The sequence below is a fragment of the Dufourea novaeangliae genome, unplaced genomic scaffold (genome assembly GCF_001272555.1).
Source record: "Dufourea novaeangliae isolate 0120121106 unplaced genomic scaffold, ASM127255v1 scaffold355, whole genome shotgun sequence".
Classification (NCBI taxonomy): domain Eukaryota; kingdom Metazoa; phylum Arthropoda; class Insecta; order Hymenoptera; family Halictidae; genus Dufourea; species Dufourea novaeangliae.
Window position 1 is genome coordinate 390,110 of NW_015374251.1, and position 22,015 is coordinate 412,124.

At 36.0% G+C, this 22,015-nt stretch overlaps 5 protein-coding genes across 5 annotated transcripts; 3 read left to right on the forward strand and 2 right to left on the reverse strand.

Moving 5' to 3' along the window:
- Positions 1-136: 136 nt before the first annotated feature.
- Positions 137-5,462, forward strand: LOC107192549 (nuclear pore complex protein Nup133). Its single transcript, XM_015581834.1, has 19 exons — positions 137-360; positions 450-789; positions 872-1,189; positions 1,267-1,437; positions 1,499-1,631; positions 1,708-1,884; positions 1,957-2,113; positions 2,197-2,371; positions 2,431-2,590; positions 2,664-2,776; positions 2,952-3,058; positions 3,137-3,353; positions 3,427-3,570; positions 3,654-3,855; positions 3,928-4,087; positions 4,161-4,356; positions 4,679-4,762; positions 4,837-5,059; positions 5,190-5,462. Exons 1-19 carry the CDS (start codon positions 257-259, stop codon positions 5,321-5,323), a joined length of 3,315 nt encoding a protein of 1,104 aa, XP_015437320.1. The 5' UTR covers positions 137-256; the 3' UTR covers positions 5,324-5,462.
- A 49-nt stretch (positions 5,463-5,511) lies between these two features.
- LOC107192520 lies at positions 5,512-8,929 on the reverse strand. The gene is given in 13 exon segments (XM_015581800.1): positions 5,512-5,684; positions 5,768-5,969; positions 6,044-6,195; positions 6,299-6,424; positions 6,491-6,691; positions 6,758-6,900; positions 6,974-7,197; positions 7,276-7,454; positions 7,529-7,696; positions 7,778-8,173; positions 8,234-8,499; positions 8,578-8,764; positions 8,890-8,929. Coding segments are annotated over 13 exon segments (2,457 nt in total).
- A 904-nt stretch (positions 8,930-9,833) lies between these two features.
- On the forward strand, positions 9,834-13,540 carry LOC107192569 (the record flags this gene model as incomplete). The annotated part of the gene is made up of 14 exons (XM_015581860.1): positions 9,834-10,039; positions 10,119-10,284; positions 10,400-10,572; positions 10,657-10,815; positions 11,040-11,200; positions 11,277-11,614; positions 11,705-11,816; positions 11,895-12,024; positions 12,098-12,237; positions 12,320-12,520; positions 12,661-12,810; positions 12,870-13,024; positions 13,097-13,316; positions 13,404-13,540. Coding segments are annotated over 14 exons (2,448 nt in total), but the record flags the coding sequence as incomplete, so codon positions are not given.
- Positions 13,541-13,821: 281 nt separating this feature from the next.
- LOC107192568 (Williams-Beuren syndrome chromosomal region 16 protein homolog) lies at positions 13,822-15,964 on the reverse strand. The gene is made up of 8 exons (XM_015581859.1): positions 15,700-15,964; positions 15,356-15,616; positions 14,948-15,236; positions 14,699-14,871; positions 14,419-14,580; positions 14,168-14,295; positions 13,976-14,107; positions 13,822-13,899 (listed from the first exon to the last, which is right to left on the reverse strand). Exons 1-8 carry the CDS (start codon positions 15,809-15,811, stop codon positions 13,822-13,824), a joined length of 1,335 nt encoding a protein of 444 aa, XP_015437345.1. The 5' UTR covers positions 15,812-15,964.
- A 616-nt stretch (positions 15,965-16,580) lies between these two features.
- LOC107192591 (NF-kappa-B-repressing factor) lies at positions 16,581-18,730 on the forward strand. Its single transcript, XM_015581886.1, has 7 exons — positions 16,581-16,909; positions 16,998-17,131; positions 17,240-17,477; positions 17,556-17,682; positions 17,764-17,936; positions 17,999-18,172; positions 18,238-18,730. Exons 1-7 carry the CDS (start codon positions 16,734-16,736, stop codon positions 18,398-18,400), a joined length of 1,185 nt encoding a protein of 394 aa, XP_015437372.1. The 5' UTR covers positions 16,581-16,733; the 3' UTR covers positions 18,401-18,730.
- The last annotated feature ends 3,285 nt before the right edge of the window (positions 18,731-22,015 follow it).

A 22,015-nucleotide genomic window follows, 5' to 3' on the forward strand; every position in this document is an offset into this window, starting at 1 on the left:
ACATTTACCCTTTAGAAACAAGCCTGCATGTTATAATTCGTATACAGTTCAATATATCTTTCGTCGTTCATGCCAAGCACATGTAACCGATGTAACCGTTTTACCGGTGCGTGTGATAGAGGAACCTAACCGAAGATGTTTGTAATCTGAGAAAAGGAAAAAACTCGTTGAATATACTATAAAATATTCAGTTTTAAAAGTGTCCGTTTGTACACTGTTGCTTCCGTCTGTTTAATGTAGTGCATTAAGTCTCCAAATGAACGGAATGGATCGCACAAGTATAGGAAACTCCTATGGAAGGAGTTTGACATCTCCGAAGAAACGTATGTCAATAGTGCAGTCTTTGAAAAAAAACAATTCGTAAGTTCGCTATGAATATCGACGATAATGTTGAATCGAGACTTAGAGTCATTCTTTCGAAGAATTAATCATGGTTTGTTTTTTCCCAGAACTATCAGTATATCCGGACGTTCGAATCAATCCGTTCAGATAATATGCAAAACACACAATCATGTGGCAGAAAGTTTTGGATCTTCATTGCCTGTTCTCGTCACAGAGGCTTTAACATTCATCGATGTAAACACTTCTGTCAGTGTGAACATTTCAACGGATGGTTGGGCTTGGCTTGTGTGTGGTCGCAGAATCTTTGTATGGCAGTGCAAAACTACCATTCACGATCCAAAGCAAAGAAAAACATTTAAAAGTCAATGCCGTGAATTACTGTTACCCCAGAGTGATTTAGCTCATAAAGCAGACTGTATAGCTGTGTGGTTACCTCCGGGCCATCAGGTTACCGAAGCTTATTATTATTTTGTTGTGCATTGCTTATTTTGTTTTTTTAGTTTTAATAAATTTTTTTTTTAATTTAAAGGTTCCTAGTTGTATGGCTGTTTCGCCTGAAGGTATAGTACGTTATTGGGCCAGTGTTGCACATGAAGAATCCTCAGTAGAAACGAGTGCGGAACTTGCTGGACAAGAAGTGAACTGTCTTACTTATGTTCCTGGGCATGGTTGCATTTTGGCCACAACCACGTGTACAGTGGCGTTATTGCAACCTCAGTTTGCGAATGGAAAAAATAGTATTTTGTGCCAAGTCCTTAGGTCCAGTCAAGGCTGGTTAGGAGGCATAGGACGTAGAATGACTTCTCTTATTTTCGGAGCTATACCTCAATCCCCAGTTGTAGAATCTGTGAGTTCTTCTATTAAAACTTTCCTGTTTATTATGCAATTAATCGAACATTCATTTGTTTTATTTCCCTTTTTTAGAAATTAGTGAAGGTTGTCTGCACAGGATTGGGGGACAGAGATTCTAGAGTTTTCATTTTGGCTGGCTCATCCTTACAGTACTGGTCGTTTCCTCATAACGAACAAGAAAAGATGGAGTTTGATGAAGATATAGGGAACATTGTTTCTCAAGCATTTCAAAAAAAAATTCCAGTGCGTATAAAATTTGATTTACATTCAGAAAGAGATTATGTACTTGTATTCATTATTTTAGAAACTGAGCACATGTAATCTACAAAGTATAAATACGTGGTTGATCGATATGCAACCTTGCGACGAAGGGATAGTATTTTTAATGGCAGCGCAGCTGGGCAGCGAGATACTAATTGAAACACACTTTGCTATTGGTAATATCGTTTTACAATTATAGAAAGTAATTTCATTACAATTTCTGGTATGTAGAACAATTCCATTGTATTGCAGGTTTAATACAGCTGTCTTCTACAACATTGGCAAATACATTTAAATGGTTTATACCGATTAAAATGAATGTCCTTTTTTGTCCTCAGTACACTGAATCACTTTTGGTTTATTACCGTTTCATATTATGCGGCTGTGAAGCTATAATATATGATAATGAGAATGTAATTGTCGTGAACTGTAAGATTTTACTTTTACGAGCAAAAACCATATTGCAGCTGTTTTCGTATTTCTTACTATTCATTGTTATAGGTATGTCTGAGTATGAACAAGATCAAATAAATTTAATACGAAAAGAGGACCAGATACTTGGTGGTGCATTGTGTTCAGGAACTCCAGTATTATTTACGAAACTGCTGGGATTGGTTTCAATTATGCCAACAGATTTTGCATCGCACGAGTTTAATGGGTTCGTATTATATGGGTCCACAAGAGTTTTGTACATATATTTTAAAAGGATATATATTTTATTTACCGATAGTATTTTTGCAGGAGTTCCACAGACACAAGCATAAACGCGGATTATTCTATTAGCTACCGAGCTAATTCTGTAGCACAGACTTTCACTAGTCTTATAAGCAACGATGAAATTCAGGACATGTTCTACAGTTCTGACGGTGCGACGCAATTGCGAGCTGCGTTTCTTCTTAGTCTACGTCAGAATAAGGTTGGTTTATTTAACAACTCGTCGTACAGAACCGAAATGCTTAAGATATTTCATTTCAGGCGCAATGCGAGGAGATTCTATCGCAACTGTTCCCCTTGCAAGAAGAACCAATAATGGATATAGATGCTAGCCTGGACACTCTAATCGTGAAAGTCGCGCAGGATTTGATAGACGATTATCCAGCAAATGATCCACGTTGGTCTAACCACAGGGATTTGTGTAATTAATCTTCACATGCTAGTATACAAAACGTTAACAAATAAACATTAATCTATTTGCATATTGTTTACAGCTATGACAATAAATGCAGTTACATCTATGCAAATACCTCATCAATTAGAGGGGAAACAGAAAGCATTGGATCTATTTATAGCGTTTCTAAAGGAGCATAATTTATGGAGCAGAGTAAGTTACTTCATTTTTATAGATAGTTGATCTTTGAAATGTTATAGCGTGATCGTAAGGTCATCCTTGTGCTGGTTAGTGCTCCTAGCACTTCAAAATGACAGTTCTGGTGGTTAATATAAGTTACAGTCGAAAAAATCAGTACAATATTGTAACTTAATATTTCTCCATTTAGTTGTGCGCCGTTAGTTATCGGGGAATAATAATGTCTACATCGCATGTTCTTGGGGAATACGCGGAGAAAATAGTTGCAGCGTTAACTATATATAATCTTCACAACAAGTAATTACTTTCATACTATTTGTTCATATATAGTTTATATCTTGGCGATATAATCATATCGTTACGAACTATTTCAAGATATCCAGACATTGTGGACAATGTGATTGAACAAACATTGAGTCCCGAATCTTATGTATCCGACGAGCTAACATCACGTGATGTATTTTACCGTGAAGTGAGTACGGTACATCAGTTCCTTCCCACCTTGGTAAATAATGCGAACGAAGTGACACAGTCTGAAAGACCTATCCAACAAGTGGCGCATTACATTATGCAAGTGAATGGAATATTGGTGGTAAGTGTGAATTTTAAGAATCGTTTATGGAACAAAGTAAAATTAAAATCACTTAAATGAACCTTATTGATAGGGTGTACTGCACGAGGTACTTAAATATAGGCAATACAATGCCGAACGATTCACTTCTACAAGGTGTTCAAATGGTGTAACGGAATACCTTCCATGGACTGCTGCGATTGGAAAACACTCACTGAGAAATTGTCTCACCACAATGGTTGGTTGTTTTACTTAAAACAAAACAAAAAACGGTAAACGATAATTACATAAATTTGTAATGTATCTATTTCTTCCTTGCAGTATAATTTAACTCTTAAGCACGGTATTACTGGAACTAACGATTCGGCGGTGAGGAGCGAATTGTACGAGCAATTAGTAAGCTTTATAGATTTAATATTAGACGGTCGAAAATGTCATTTAGAAAGCGTCCGAGACACAGAGAAGTTTGAGATACTTTTGAAGCAATACGAGACAGATCGAACGAATTTAATTCAACCTTTGAGTATGTATTTCTTGAACGATCCGAATAATCTATCTACATAGGAACGTTTATTCATTTTTAAATGATTTACAGTAAAGGAAGAACAGTACGACAGCGCCGCGATGCTGGCTGAGAAGTATTGCGACTTCGCGTCTCTTATACAGATATGCGAATTGACTAACAATAAAAACCGATTAGACGGGTATATGGAAAAATTCTCGGATCAAGACTTTGTCGGTTACTTATTTTCATGGTGAGTAATTTTCTTCTTTGTGCACGCAGAAGTTGGACCAATGTTCATATTGAAATTACATCGGCAATCATAGGTACGTAAAAGATGGCCGGCAGGGTCAGTTAGTCGAAAAATGTAGACGGGGTGGTACTGCAGAATTGGCAGGAAAATTAGCGGAACATCCAACTTTATCGTGGGTGCAATCTGCGCTGACCGATGACTTAAAATTCGCTGCCAGTACGCTTTATTCTTTAGCGATCGAAGAAAATGAATTGGTGACTCGCAAAAAGGTGAGATATTGAATGCTTATTCTCTTCCTTATTCCAACATAAGTACTCATTAATGCATTGATTATTCCATCGAATAAACTTTAATTGTACACTTGTATTTTGAAGTCTTCGGAGGATGAAGACGTTATGCAACATATTTGTGAAAATTGAGTTTTCTTAATAAATGCAGGTGATATGCGATGTTCTTTCGCATACAGTAACTTATTTCACTTTGTTCTGTCACAGATTTAATGTTTATAACACTTTCATTCTCTGAAGCCTTGAACTGTCTAACCCCAGAAACCGTGAAAGTGTCAAGTCTTTATATAATACTTCTTCGCAGACCATGCTTTCTTTAGCAAAATTGGCTCTCCTCGCTTCAGATATAGAGAAATTACGAGTATTCACGCCGACAGAGTTAATCACGGTATGAACCTTTATTTTCATAATGTATCTTTCTTTTTTTTTGTGAATTTTTATTTGTAAATTTTGTTTGTGTAGCTTTACACGTCCGAAGAGAACGTGGATGCGAACGAGTACGATTTCAAGAAAGCTCTCGATTTACTGGAGTACGTGGAACAGAAAGATGAGAAGAAGTCGTTGAAATTACGTATTTGGGCACGAGCCGCGAAGCGGGAAGAATGGAACACTATAGAGAAAAATCCGGAACAACAGGTGCAAGAAACAGTGTTCTTTAAGTTAATGGACCTTGTACATTTCATGGGTACGTTATTATTTGATCACTAGGAAACTGTAATATAAATTGTGCAAATGATTTTTTTTGTATGAAACGTTCTGAACACTTTTGTCGATAAGAATGAACACATTCTATATTTTTTTTTTATGTAATACAGGTGGAAGAGCAGAAGAGTTTCTCCCGCCAGTCGATACACTTTTGGTAGAGCCTGAATTGGGAAGCCTTGCCGCTTCAAGTAACTTTCAATTTCTGATAAAGTTCGTGTACGAGTACGCATATCACAATTATTAAACTAGCTAATCGATTGTAAGTAAGAACGAAATTTGTATTTTTTTAATGTAATAAAGTTTTATCGTATCCAAACCGTCAGTGTTTGGCTTACACGCTGCAATCCCGTGGTAGAATGCGTAAAATTTGAGAAATTGTATTACTTTATTTGATTATTTTTGTGGTAAAAAAGGGAAACTTCGTATAAATATTTATGATACGTTGAACAGAGTCTGAATCATGCTGAAGTTTACGTAGACATATAATATATAAATAAAGGGAAGAAGCTTAATAAGACTCGACATTTCATTACTATTGGCAGAATTTTTGACATTTTTTATCCTCACGATAAATCTCACTTGATCCGGTGTTCGGCATTCTATTTCTGTAACAAAAAGCTTGCAATATTTAAAATCATTTATATGTGATTTACAGTTGAATGCGTTCTGTGCTGTAATTGATATGTACCTGCACATTTGAACGATGATGTTACATTTTGTACACGAAAATATAGGGTAGGGCAAGGAGGATTATCAGTACATTTAAAATCATCAAATAAAGTAACATCTTTGTGACCAGCTAAATCTATACAGTGTAAATTTTCTTTTTCAGTGGGCTTGAATTCTATCCACGAGCACACACTCATTGTACCGTAACCAAAAGTGTGTATCTAAAAAAAAAAAACCAGTAATTCAACAACAATGGTGTAAAAAAATACGGTTCATAAATGCGGAAAATACTAACTGAAATTGGTACATGTTTGATCTTTCGTTTCCAGTGTGCGTTCAATTTATATGCAATAGAATTCGAAGGGCTTATATAATCTTCGAACCAAGGAGTGATATTCCTTAAATTGTTCGAATCCAGACACGTTGCAGGTCTTATTGTTCGTGGTACTGAAAATCAGCAGAAAAATTATTATAGACTGCATCTGTATATGTATGAAACTCGTGGCTATGACATTAATAGGATTAATTAAATAAACCATCAACAACATACTCGTCGACAGATGCCTAGTAATAGCATCGATGTTGGAATTCCTTATTAAATGATCTTCAGGCGACAAAATAAACGACTTAAACAAATTGGTATTGTACCGGGATGTATAATACACGAAATGAACATCTGTAAATGCAAAGTCCTTTGAAATTCGTTGTTTTCAATCGTAAATTGAAATTTCGAAAGTCATACCTGGATGGTTGTATTTGATTTGTTGTAACATGGTTATTACAGACTGTTTATCGTTGTTGGACATGTAGCCCAGAGGAATCAATAGCACGACCACTTGACCAAAATGTCCAATTGTACACTTTCTTTGATTATTTTCCCAAGTTTTATTCAAGTGATCGGAAATTACCTCTAGAACACGAGTATAGTTCAACTGCGTGGGCCCTGTAAAACATTATATATCGAACGTTTCAGTGGTAAATATGAACAGTATTGGACGGTGAAACTTACAGTTAGCGTTTGTAAAATTATTCAGCGCTTCGAACGCAAGCGATGGACTGTTTGTAACGTTCAACAGCCACTCTCCTGACGTGCCATGCATTATGCCGATTTTCGATCCGTACATTGATACGTCCAAGTCTTGTATCAGAACTCTAATGGAATGCAACTGATTAAAAACAATGGTGTACTAGATAAAATCTTGAATTGGTAGGCGCTACCACTTACGCCAAGAAATCCCTTGTATACTCTGTAGACCATGCACCATCGAATACAATTAATGCCTCGACCTGCGGTTGATTTACTCGTTCACAGGACAATTCTGGGAACAGGTGTTTCTCTGCATACTCATAAAATTTCTTGGTGGCATAATCAACCATCCGTTGCAGTGCTTCAGGGGACATGTATGCTACACTCTTTTGGTAGGCTAAAATTTGAGCAGCTGCATAGGTCTGTTAAAAATAATGTCCACAGATTAGGATTAAATTTCGATACTTCTAATAACATTGTATTCTTATTGTAAGTCACACCTGTTCATTTAGAATGGTACTCGATACAGCATGCAGGAAGTTCTGTGCTCGACTGCATGCTCTGATGTTTGTGTTGAATGGAATACCATCGTATGAATAATACATGTCCAAAATTTGACTGAGTCGAAGACTGTAGAAGTCTTGAATCCACGTTTGTAAATTACTTGCAATAATCAAACCTACGGATTTGCGTAAATAACGCGTGACAATAATGGATACTTTTAATGATTTCAGATATATTCCATTGAGTTACCATCGATGCCTCCTAATAGTTCAGCTCGAGTCGCATCAAAGTTTGTATGTGAACTGGTGAGATAATAAATAGCCGGCCGCATTGTATTATTCCAAAATCCTGTCGCGCCTAGGGTCATATTAGAACCCACAAAAGGTCCCTGGTACACAGCCATTTCCGCCAAATCACCTGAACAAAAAATATCTTTTACACATTAACGTTCTATAAGAAAAATATTAACAAATTGTAAATTTGATTTATATGTTGTACCCGCAATTGTAGCCAACCATACGTTATCTAGTTTCACAGAGGAAGTCATTAAACTATGATACCACATAGACGGTTCATGTACCATTTGACTTTTCGGTAGGACGAAGTCGACTTCGTCCTCATTGTACTTTAGGTTCTGTATTGTAGTGAAATTCATCTCTGCAATAAAAGGGAAACATTGTTATCTGGTATGATATTGCTGTAGCATCTGTGTTGAATTGATACCTAAAGAAGGTGTTTCTAAGCTAGCAATTAATTGATTTACTGGAACATTTTGATGTTGCAGGGTTGCAGCAACAGCTCCGATAATTGCTCCAGGAGTGACGGTACCGTACGGTGTTAAAATTATTCCTTGCTGTCTTGGACAATTCCTCGTGTCAGTAAGCACAAATTTGCCTGCAGAAATGTCCATTTATGTATATTGTTTCAAATGATTTTGCATTCTATTGAATATACCTGATAGTTTTTCCGTTTCAGTAGCTTCGTTGCAAGATTTATTTCCGCTTTGGGTATCGTACCGCAGAATTGTATTGGAGATCGTTTGATGAAGTATACAACGTTCCAAGGATGATAGTATATGAACTGGTAATAGTTCGGCATCGCCTGGAATGAGTTCCTCCAGCAATTTTTGTTTAACACGTTGCAGTCCAGTCGCACTGAACGGAAGTATACCGTCTGTGATTTGTATATTCTTCTGATATTCAATCCCATCGAGCTTGAATCTGTAATTTATATAGCGTTATTGGTACTCATTTAACAGAATATCGAGGTTTAAATACAATTCCGTTATTGTCAACCACCTGTGGAGCAATGACGATGACAGCACTCTCATATCCATTGTTGTGTACGAATGTTTTTCTAATTTCTGTATGATATCTATCACTACACGTAAATTCAACGGAAGCTGAGGATTTAACGTAGCGTTGCCTCTGTAACATTCTTTGAGCCGCTCTGGTATAACTGTTTGAGACCACACTAACTGCAACCCTATATAACAAAAGAAACGAAACTTAAAATAATTTTATTAGCAAACGTTACAGTAATCATTATATTTTATTACTTCACAATTAATTGTTTGAATGAGAATTGATCACAACTTAGTAGCAATTTACCGCAGTGCATGATCAGCAAAGCAATCTTGATAATTGCCATATTTGTATTATTGAAAATCCATCTTGTATGTTACCGGAGATCGACTACAAACGTTGTACTTCTGCTATCTACCTGACTCTCTCCAATGACTCACAATCGTAGAAGGATGAAAAAGATTATGTCCTATTTTAAACACGATAAGATAACTGTCAATAATGAAACTTAACTTTTTTTTAATAAAGCAAAACATTAGACCACATGTGTCTTTGTTTCCATAATGAATTAAATATTGTTTTCTTTATGAACTCGAGCTTGGTATTTTCAACATACGATTTCTATTTTACATAATGTTTCTTCTACAAGTAATTTCTTGATGCATATAATTAAGATAAAATACGAAATAGTAAATAGAAATAGCTGATTCCTGTTATTTTCTTATATTGTCTACAAGCTTATCAAATAATTATTGGCCTACAGCGATACCCGTTTTAATAAAGATGCCTGTAATAAGGTGGGGTACCCTATTACTCACGATGTTACATATTATCTTATCAGTTTAGTGATGATAGGTATCACTATATCTCCAGGTAGGTGTGGTGTTGCTCTGTGTTGTATAGAACTGAAGGGATATCATTCACTCTGTTCTAAAGGTATCCATCAATAAAATATTGTGAGTATTTCATTCTTTCAAGTACAATTTAATTGATCACTCTTAATCATCGTGCGTAATAATTAATTATTTATAGTATAAGACATATTTTCGTTAGTTTCCATGATAACTCGTGGCGAAAATTATCTTTCAATTTCCTATTGCTTTCAGGTCCGATAAAATGACTAAGTTATTGCCTCTCTACTTTTTGAGCACCATTCTATTATGCGAGTATATTTTAATTACACAAAAATTACGTGAATATATTCTTCGTAAAGAATCTAATATGTAATCTCACTGTTAATTTCGATCGTATTTACTTTAGCTATCTACGGGCAAGAGAATGCAGTGCGAAACCTTTCACCGTCTCTTCGGGAGTGCTACGAAAATAAATTTCTTCTGCAAAGGGATAACAGATTACCGCACACATTAAACACATTCATTTCAATCCTACGGAAAATCGAAAATACAGAAGGTCTTAATATGGATCTGAGGACTCTGTCTGTTGCTCTACTACATCGGTAATATATTTTCAATCGTGATTCTACCGAATAAAAGATACGATTCAACATAAATTTCATTACAATTTCAAATTTCCAGCTTCCGTCAAGATGGAATCGTACCGAATCCCCTGGTACCCGTTCAAGATGGAGTGACGCCTTATGCCCCAAATGCGTTTCAATTCTCTCGTCACGCTCAAACACTTCGTATCATACCAGGAAATGCTCTTCAGTTTCCTAACAATAGTATTACAGACGTCGAGAGGGTACATATTACATTTCAAACCCTTTGTTTTTTTTTTTTTTTTTTTATTATTCAAACCCTTTGTATATTCACACGTTCACTCTTAACATTTAATTACGTTCCATTTTATGTTCCAGTGTACCTTGCACTTCATGATATCCAGTAGTATAGAAATTTTCCAAAGAGGAGACGAGGCAAAGGTGTGCAGATACGCGAATGCGTACAGATACGCAAGAAGCGCGGATGGTAACGACGAAGTAACGAACGAAACTACCAATAACGACGTGGAAACATTAACGTCCGATGAAATGTAAGCGAACAATTTCACGATCCAATAATATTAATAGATACGCTTAAAGCGACAATGTAATATATCGGTGCAATCATTTCGCAGAAAAACTATGACTAATCGGAAGGATGGAGGCGCTAAAGTTACGGTTGATCCAAATTCATACTATCCAGAGCTACCGCCCAATCATCCGGACGTAGCACGAATGATTGCGCTACCACCTCAAAGCAAATGCCCTGTAGAGAATGGTGTCATAAAGACTCCGTATGTTTCAGTTTTCCGTTAAAACAATGGTACAATACCTGGATAGCACATTACGCCTTGAATTTTACGGCTATTTTAGGCCTAAGGCGCCTTGAACACGTCCATTTTACGGCTATTTTAGGTCTAAGGCTCCTTTAAACCGTCTTCAAGGCGTCAGTGGGCGTAATGTGGTATCTGGGTAAAGATTATATTCGACTAATCACTTCATATTAAACATATCACAGATGGGGTGCTAGTTCTCCTGGTCTGGTTCTTTCGGCGATAGCAGCCGCAACGCAACCTGAAACATTTCCGCTCCAGGAAGTGCAGCCTGATTTGTCAGAGAAAAGTAACGCAAATCTGTCTGGGTTGACTGTGGACAATAAGTGGTTCTCCACTTTAGCCGGTATTATTTATCCCATGTGAATATAAATTGCTCATCTATTGTTTCTCCGTACTAATATAGAGTTTGTTGTTAACAGGAGACTTGGCGGAGGTTGCTTTGATATTAGGGCCAACGGCAGAGAAAATCGGTGTCGGTGTAACCGGCAATTGGAACTCCACTGCGTTGCCGCGTTGGCGTTTCTTGAACTCGAATGACAAATTACAAATGACAACAGCTGAAATCAGAGGCGATTTGGACGGGCTAATTTTGGCGAATGAAATTAACAAATGGTACTCGAAGATACCCGGTTTAAAGCTTTCGCAAATATTCGACATGTATTACAGCGCGCAAGGATTCTTCGATTCCTCGATCAGAGCATGCAATCGAAGAACATTGTTCACATCTGTCGCTCCTAACGACACAATGACTGCACAGGTGATATATCTGTGAATTTTCGAGAATTCTTTATTAATGGATATTCAAAGACTTTTTCCTTGATAGACGTATCTTTCGGTCTTATTATAGACGTACAGTGCTGCTTTGCTGTTATCTCCTGATCTAGCAAAGGTGACGCTCGATTCAGCAAGAATAAAAAAATTCTCGGTAGAAGCGGTAAATGAGCTAGCGGTATATATTCGTGAGTACTGATTCTTTAATCTAATCGAAATAATCCCGATTCTTGAGAATGTCTTATTTCATCTTTATAACTTTATAGCCACGTCAATGAATAAGGATCTTTCATGCACGGATACTGATAGATTAAACGATTTCCATAAAATGGCTGTTGATTTGACCATCATTCTGGATACAAATTGGGCATTCTCCGCGATACAACCGATTCTTGCGTAAGTTTCCATACAATTTACCGTACTAGACATTTGTAAGGATGCTTATCAAGTGAAGAATTATATCTTTCAGAACGTTATTAGAAAACATCGAATTAAATCAATTCAACAGCAACTTTACGTTAATAAATGGCCAAGATGGAACTGAAATTATAAACAGTACACATAGTATTCTAGATTTCTATGCTTATAATTCGACACATTACGACAACAGTATGTATTAAGAACAAAATTTGATATTACATAAAACGAGGAAAGAAGTTACAGGGTTTTAAACAAGGAATATTATTTTCAGTGACTCATGGCTTTGATTTGGCGAAGTCGCTCGATAAATTAAAGCAACGTTTGATGGATAAATTAGACAACGAACGTAATCAAGGTGTTGGCATTGCGAGATCCGATATTGTTTTAATTATTCCATATATGTCGACCATTAGTAACGGTGACAAAGAGTACTCCTTGCAAAATATATTACAAATGCGGGAACAAATACCAGGTAAGTGTGTTGAGTCATATTTGTTAAAACATTCGTATCTAGATACATATATATATATATATATATCTGTACTTAGATATGACCAATCGTAGAGTCAACCTAGATATTAATTTTATTTACCATTGATGATTTCACTTTAGACACAACGGTACTCATTATGGCGTATGGATCGAAAGACACGTGGTCCGATTTGGTGCAGAATTCGGCAACCGATTTATTCTCCATCAGTATCGGTGACACGGAAGAAGCTTTGTCGCCGCTAACCGGCTTGGTTACCAGAATGAAGCAAGGTAAAATAACTTCGTATAACCACTTTTGAATTTCGTGTTAATGAAAATTATTATTACAGTTCCTAAGCGTTTGATTAACACGCAATGTGGTTCAAATTATGCCACGACTGGATTTTCAAATGCGTATAACGATTATATCGCACCGAATGGTACACAATTTTACAAATTGCATCCAAATTATTTCTTCCAACACGAAGGTTCTGCCACTGTAAAGGTAAAGCTTCGCATACTTGTAAGAAATAGTAACTTACAGTGTGTACGTGATGTGTAAATCCTCTTTTTTTAGATTCAAGGCGCTAATTCAGACAGCTTGAGTATATGTTCAGCGCGCGAACCATTGCATAGTAATCCGATGGAAAGGGAATCACTTAAATCATGCGTGTCCGTAACTGGTGAAGCGCATAGTATTACAGTTTCTTGTGCAGATGCTACTTACATTCACCAGTGTCCTCCACTATACATTTCCGTCACCGCAAACTCCACAAGTGCTTCATCGCTGTGCACAGGTGATCACGATTATTCAATATATATGAAAATCAAATGAAATTCATGTAATCTGTAACGGTAATCTTGATTCATTTCTCTTCTTTTAGATCGACATCTGTGCAGATATCCGAATTCAATAAAATATACAATATCCTACGAAAATCTAGTATGTGTCAGTTCCGCGCATAAGATCGCATTCAATTCGTTTATTTTAATTGTACTTTTAACGTTCATTAATTTATAACAAAAAAAACCACGAACAAATAGTAATTTAGAATTATTTTGTATCGAATGTGTTCGTGTTCATATAACATGTGCAGCAAATTGCAGACTTCCATTTGTACATTTATTACGTATCTATTAAATTTAATTTACTATTGTAAATTTTATACTTAAAAAATTATTATTCGATTGTATACAGAGTATTTTCGTAACACAGTAAGAAAGGAAATGAATTTGTACATACATTTTTTTTTACAAATGATGTACTGCCTCATGTAACAAACGAAATATAATATTTGTGCTTTAAATAAAGGGTTTACAGAGACTAACTGTATGATCTACTCCACAAGCAACTTTTTTTACTTGAGCCCCAACAGTTACCTATAAAATTATATCATCAATTACGCATCTAACAATAGTACAGTTTTTCTTCTTATTTTACGTGTAATCAATTTACCTTTAATGGAAAATACTGATGGTTCAAGTGTCCTAGTCCTAGAGATCCGAACTTGTTACAACCCCACATGTACAAATCGCCTGTATTAGTTAAAGCTGCAAGGTGACTCAAGCCACAAAATATTTTAATTACCTGCAAAGGCATGTGTAATTAACTCATATACTTCTATAGATTCAACGATCTCTCACTTACTTTCGAATTTTTTTCATATGCATTTTTACCAAATAGAATGGATGGGATTTGTGTTGGCTGTAGAACACTTTTAACTTCTGGACCAAAACCAAGAATACCATACCCCCAAATGTAAACATCTCCCTCATCTACAAAACACGTTCAAATCATGATATTAATAAAATTATTGTCTTTATTTTATCACAAATCGAAAAAGAAAGAATGATGAGAAAGATTAGATGGCAGCAGAAAGTAATGATATTAATACATACTATTCAAAATCATACAAAAACAACCACCGCTTGCGATATCACTGATGTGACCCAATTCTTTCAATTGATTTAATTCCGTCGCAATATTTACTTGATGATTCTCCTTGGCTGTGAGTAACTGTCCATACTCTGAGTTACCCCAACCAAATACTTTTCCTTTATCTACAATTGTACAGTAATTTCAATTAATCGATCATACAGTAGACTGTTATTAAACGTTCCGAAGCATCATAAAATTATGCAATTCATCATAGTATCAATACATGAATATTGGCGATACCGCTGAGTGCTAATACACAGTCTGCTACGCAGGCAACTTTTATAATATGTTGTCCAGCCAGATCTCCTTTCACTAAGCTTGGCCTGTGTTCATTGTGATAGTGTGCTAAGCCGGTCTGTCCATCTGCTCCCCAACCAAAAGTGTAGACTTCACCGGATTCTGTCAAGAGTATGCTATCATATAGCAATAAGGGAGGACATTCAAATTCAACAGTTAAACCATTTGTGTCACGTTTAAAGAATCTCATACCTGTGGTCCTGACCAGCTGTAACGGCTTTTATCTTTTTACCCTTGATATCCGCTATATGATGAACCACTTCACTTTTGCTATAATTCTCATTCTCTATTACAGGTCGACCACACTGTCCATATGCATTGTTCCCTAATGTAAATAAGCCTTCATTGGTTAAAACCAACAAGTGTGCTCTACCAGCAGCAATATCTATGACTTTGGTTGAAGACTCCTTAGTTGGCAAAGTAATAGGCCTTGGCTCGATTATTAAGTCACTAGGAAATTTTTTGTCCATTTCATTAAAACCTGTTTTAAAAACAAAAAAATTATACTTCTTAATCTACCATTGCTGGTTTCTAGGGATAGTCTCGTAATATCACATCAATCGCGATTACATTAATTACCGACTATAGTCACATTCTCACCTAGCTGGGAGTCTGTATTTATTCCACTTCCATAGAGAATATTTTTATCTTTAGAATGTACAGCAAAGGCAGTGAAACCATAGCCACACGTTATATCTGTGATACGATGCCTTTCCCCAAAAGACAATCGTTTTGGTCTTGGCATATAAGCAACTCCTTCCATATGAAAGGTTTGTTTCAATGTTCCAAGCGCACCATGCTCTGCCATACCCCAAACATATATCCTATGGTCTTTTGCATCACTTACTGGATACTGAAAAACTACATAAACATCATACATTAACTGCACCGACATTTCCCAAATGGTTTTCATATTCTAAAGGATACTTTTTGAAATTCGGTACCTGGCAGGGTTTTCAGTTCAGGCTTTTTCTTTTCTGTTGACTTGTTCAATCGAACGTTTTTACTTCGTTTCCGTGCGTCTGTTCTTAAACACGTTCTTACCGCATTTAACATGATTAACGTTACTTCGGAGCGAATCTGTCATGTACAAAAGAATTTACGTTTTCAGGGTAGATTATTTATACTGATGAATTATCGTTTCGTAATCAGTAGCTCCATAACATGAGTTCATAACAGTTCATAATTTCCAGCAACTATGCTGAACTATGCAACTATACACTTTCAAGCACACCATGAACGAGTAGAAGCATGTTAACCGACCCACAAAATAATTTGATTATTAGAATCGTCAGCCAAAATGGGGAGACTTCTTGTATGCGATTGGATTCTATGACATATCAAGCATGTAGCAAATGCTGAAAGATCGCGTAAACTGCGATTAAAAGTTCTTTAAAACTGTTTCGAACGATGTCAGAATTTCTGTGGAATCCTTCTGAATCGAGAGTTTGTCAGCAATCGTTGAATATTGCGTTTTTAATATTCAGTATTATAATTCATATGTAATATTTGAAAAAACATGGTTACACAGACCCGTCGCACTATCTATGTAAAAATACTCAAACTAATAGCCGATTAGTATCACCATATTTCTTTAGATGACTCTACTGTGTTATGTAAGCGTCCGACCTAAACAATTAAATACTAATTAAAGAATGCACATTAGTTTGAATGATTAAATTGAATTTTTTATATAAACAAATTTCTAATAAATTTAAGTCGTTTTTAAGACGTATTTTAGGCGACTTCCTTCAGAGCATAGATGTTTATTAATAGCAAAATAATTCGAATATTTTTTAGAGGAAAGTGACTGGAACGAATGACGTTTGGTGCACGATTTCATTTCTTCCGTTAGGTGTGGGATTTATGTACGCTATGTACTAATACGTTTTAGCTGACCACGAACGATACGTACAAATTTGTCGTGGATAAACAAGCCAAATTGTTGTTTTATCAGACTAAAAACGGTGACACTGTGATGAGAATGAGCTCGAAGGACAATTGGGATATAGAAACACACAAAACGGAGCACGAGTGCGACGAACACTGGGAATTAAGACGTAAATTTTTATTAGCTCACAAAGAAAAGTTTCCAGAAGATGAACTTGTTTGCTTAGCCCAAGTGTTTTCAAATGTTGAATTGCTCGGTTGCAGGTGAGAAATTATGTATTTTTGTCTACCTGGTCGTACCATGCGTTTCAGAATATTCTATGGAAATTCTGATAATTTCTTATGCTTTTAGGTATCCAGAAGAAACAATGCAGCTGATAGCAGACTTAGGTCGAGATATTGTCGGTCAATACAGGGAAAAACAAAAAAATAAATTACAAAGAACATTTGTCAAAGCTTCTGATGCAGCTAGTTCAAAGGTTAAAGGTACATTCTAGGATTGTGAGTTCGTATATTCATTGAAGAACTTTATACGAAACTTAAGAACACTTCTGTTTTATATATTGTCTTTTGAAATGAGATTGTATGAGACAGGACACACTGCTCCAACATCTGCCCATAAAGTACAAACAGAAATAAAAACTGCAAGATCATCTGCAGATTTACAAGCTGATAAAGTATCTGTTAAACGAAGAAAATTACAGGACCTACCATTCGGTGATATTGTGTTAATAGAAAGACCAGGTGATATACCGCAAAATATTCTTGCTTCTGCATTAAATAAATCAGGTGGAGATTTAGAATGGAAATTTGATAGAGTAAATAATTCTTGGTAGGTATTATCTTTTTTTATATTTAAATTGATTATTATGTTTAAATCGATGACCAAATTGTGTTTTCTTCCTTGTAGCAAATGCAGTATTTTCGTTAATTCAAAGTTATTAGCAGAAGCTATGGGTCTTACTCAAAAGTTGGCAAAAAAAGATGCATCTGTAATTGGTTTACAAAAGCTACAGAAATATTACTATACAATTAAGGTTTACATGAGTATTGATTTTCTTATTTACCATGTGTCAGTGTTTTTGCTGTAACTTTACCTTATTGTTTTTATTTTAAAGATTAAGCAGAATATACATGGGGGTGCAAATGTGACTACTACAACAATGTTAAATGACACATCCAAAGAGGATTCAATTTCCGATGATAATATTGGAAGAAAGTTAATGAAGTTAATGGGGTGGACTGGAGGTGGTCTTGGGAAATCACAACAGGGAATCGTTGAACCAGTCACGTACGTATAATGATTTTATTTCGCGAATAATGCATTAAATGATAATTCTATCATTATTTTAGTATCAAGCAGCAAATTAGCAGAAAAGGATTAGGTTTGAAATCAAGTTCCTGCACGACGAACGATTTGAAAAATAAATCGAAAGATATAATGCGGAAGTATCTTGCAGGCGACATGAAAGATGATCTTATATTCTCCGCTGATTTCACTAATGACGAAAGAGCGATAATTCATCAGTAAGTATAATTATTGAAATCGTTAGTTGAATTTCGTTTATTAAATTAATACCAATCTATTCTAGAGTTGCAAGACAAATGGGCTTAAAGTCAAACAGTTATGGTCCTAAGAAAGAACGAACGTTGGTGGTTTCTCGTAAAATAGACATACGAGATTTAGTTGAAGAATTGAAAAGCCTCGGAGGAGTCACTAGTAAATACGAATTGATCGAACCGACCGAACTGTAAATGAAAAAGTATATTTTTCGATACATAATGCAAGTTTAATGCAGAAGCATATAAAGATATATCAACACATAAATGTTTAGAATACAATCCAAGAGATGAAATACACGTGTGGTTCTTAGCGTAATATTTGTCTCAACGTTATTAACATCACTTTTTACCGTATGTTACATGTAAGATCACCATTGTTCCATTCAATAAGAAAACGTCACATGTTCAAAAGTGTTATTCATTATTGCACAATCCTATAAACTTCCAACCATGACACTAACTTTGAGCCACAATATTTGATCATTCTCTATCTCCAAATAGGAAACAGTGTTTCAAATATGTAGTTTGAAAAGAAAAAATTCTATTATGATCCCGCAGGAAAGAGAAAATACATTGCTAATGATTAAAAGGTATGTGTGCGTGGTCAGGTACAATTTCAATTCCGCTGGAATAAAACTGAAGAAATGATTACTTTATTTAATGATCAATCGCGCGCTAAACTTATCTTTTAAGACAATTGTATTTTTTGTTCAATTAATAGAAGTACAAAAACTTTAAGAAGCAAGATTCACTTACAAGAGTATGGTACGTCGCAGTTGCCGTATAAGAATTGCTTTGGCAGTAGAACAATTAGAAGTCGAGAACGTAACGTAGACACGGAACGGCGTGATTGTATTTTTTTTCCATTACATTATCACATTCTTGAAATATTCTGATTAACTAAGATGGTCAATGCATTTTTGTACGTATACGTATGGGAGCGCAGAGTAAACATTATACTCCATTATCCGATATGCTTGATTCATGCTACCAAAGACTAATACACATTCTGTCAGAGATAGATGGAAAAGCTCGTTCTTGCCTTGGTCTTTTCAAACTGAATTCATCCGAAATTTTCGTCCCAAGAACGCTACATATTTCTGGTAAAGTTCCTTTCACTGAAATCGATTCTGTTATGGACGGATCATCGTGTAGACGTTTATTTCTGTTCTATCCGCTTGTATATACCATCTAATAACTAACAAAAGCAAAGGGCGCAATACTAAATTTTAGTTATTCGATTCATTATTGTTTAATAATAGAAGTTCTCGTAATAATATTACCTTCACGTTGAAAATTTCGACAAGTACAGTGATGTCTCGATAAGTGCGACGTACTCGGAGTATTCGTGGCAAGGCGTAAAGGTTTTCAGCCCCTCATAAATTTGTTGAATTGTATCAATTGGGGAGGCCTTTAATGGTGGGAATAACGCCGTTGGTTCGTGTCGCATTCATCGAGGAATCACTGTATTTTGTAGAAACTGAAACAGAAGGACTTCTATCATACCATCCAAGTATCAGACCCCTCTCCCCTCTACTAAACTACTGGCACTTACACGATAAGAGCAAGAACGAGCTTTCCACACGGCACAGTCAGGATTGTGCCGTTTGTTCTAAGAAAGGTACATATATATATATAAAGTCATGAAATCTAACGAAAAATTGGCTCGACAACAAATATTTTAATAGTCGTACGAAAAGTACTGTTAACTTATACGTTATAAAACGGGGCGTGTACAAGCAATCAAGCGTATGGAAATATACTTGCGCACATCGCGGATCTGAGTTCGTAGTTTTTAATTACCATTAGGAGTGTTCTCTTAAATATAACGTCGAAATGGGGGAGGAGGGGCGACAGGAAGGGAGGGGGAGGGGGGTGTGTTGGTGGTGATCAGGAAGAGGGACAAGAAGGTTCAAGGTGCTCGTGAGCGGAGATTCGGAGCGCCTTGATCCCCTTGGAAAACTTTTGTTCCTATATCCTTACAACAGTTTCCCTCGGTATCTGTCCTCGGTCCAGGCCCTACTTTGGACCGTAATTGACATCTGGAGGGAACATTTTGTGGTATCATTCTTTATATATATATATATATATATATATATTTTTTTTTTGTCACTTTTTTCATTCCTTTTTTATTTATATACCAAAATATTATATCTACTATCTGATAAAAGAGATTCTCTGTCAATATATATATATATATACGTGTGTGTGTGTAATTATGTCTATATAATTATATTTAATTAGAAGATACGTCATTTGGTTGACTAGAAGATTACGCTTAATAGGTAGAGATATGTACGTTTTTCCATCGAAGGTTAATGTTTCTCGAGGATGCCTGGCCATCTATAACCGTTCCCCATACGCACGTACAGCAGTATGTCCCTGGCTTAATCTGTAAACGCTTATATTTCAGAAAGTATATACATTGAATCGCTAACTGCTTCTTGTATAGAATTGCATAGAGTTCGAGGGGGGGATATCACTAAAAATTTTCTAGCTGAATGGATCGAAGGTCTTTTCAAAGTCACAGTGTTTTAAGTCGCATACAGTTAATTTTGTGTTATTTTCTAGAAGACGACTGATACTTGTACAGTTAACTGACTAGCCAGAAAAATTTTATCTACGTATCGTAACGTGTTCCTCGATCCTCCCCTAACTCCACAAAAGTTCTGCCCATTCAACGTGTCCTCCGAAATCTATCGATTTACAAATACCAAACGGAGTCAGACAAAATGCAGAGACTAAAAATCACGACATTTTGTTTTTGTTTTTGCGTATGGGGATCCTCGAGAATTCGGCTAACCATCAGCGAACTCGGCACTCGTTAAAATTACTGATATGTATCTATACTGATATGTGTTGCGTTACCGTAATGAAAATATTAATACAATTATATAGCATTGTATACTTGCTTTTCTTCTTTTTTCATTTTTTTTTTCTTTTTTTTTTTTTTCGTTTTCCTCTGTTCAATTACGTGTAAGAAGCGCGTTATACCCTGAAGAAACGCGATACGATGCTCGATTTGTACCTGGCTTCTCGCTTCTCGATCTTAAAATACAAATTTACGTGTGCACGTATCCACGGATTGTACAGGACGATCCAAGTCGAAGAATCGAACAATAGATACCTCGCAGCTAGTGCGCAGGAAAAATGAAAACGGAGCATTGGTGTGAACGTGGGCTCTGTAGGGTTGCGTTCCTCTCGATTTCACCGGCACCCATACAACTAAATACCATGATTCTTTTTTTTTTAGATCACCCTGTGAAGAGGCAGACTGTTAAAAGAAAGAATCAATACCTACTAGAGCTGACTCACGTTAATTAATCCTTCTTTACTCGGTTTAGCGAGTGCTATTCACCCTAAAGTATTGACCCCTTAAACACCCAGCGTGCGTGCTTGTATGTGTAGACACGTGTATGTGTGTGTACATAAGTTAATCGTGTATGTATATTCGATTAAAGATCGATTTGGTTGCACGATTCTATGAGACCACTTTCCACAACCAGCCTTTATGAACGGTTTTCAATTCTCGATACACCAAGAAACGGAAATCCTCTGTAAAAGGATCATCATACGGTGTACTGTACCAGCAGTAATCATCGATTCGTAAGCATGTATGGTGCAATTAATAAAACATACTCCAAAATATGCGATGCAATCGAAGTGAAAAAAGAAATGGTCAAAAAGATACGCAGGGTTTTCAGTTGTTTCTTCTTTTCGACTTATTTTCTTTCAGAAAGATCATTTTCACCTGGATAGTACCGCATGTTTTGGAGCACCTTCGTACACGAGGTATCCCGTAAAACA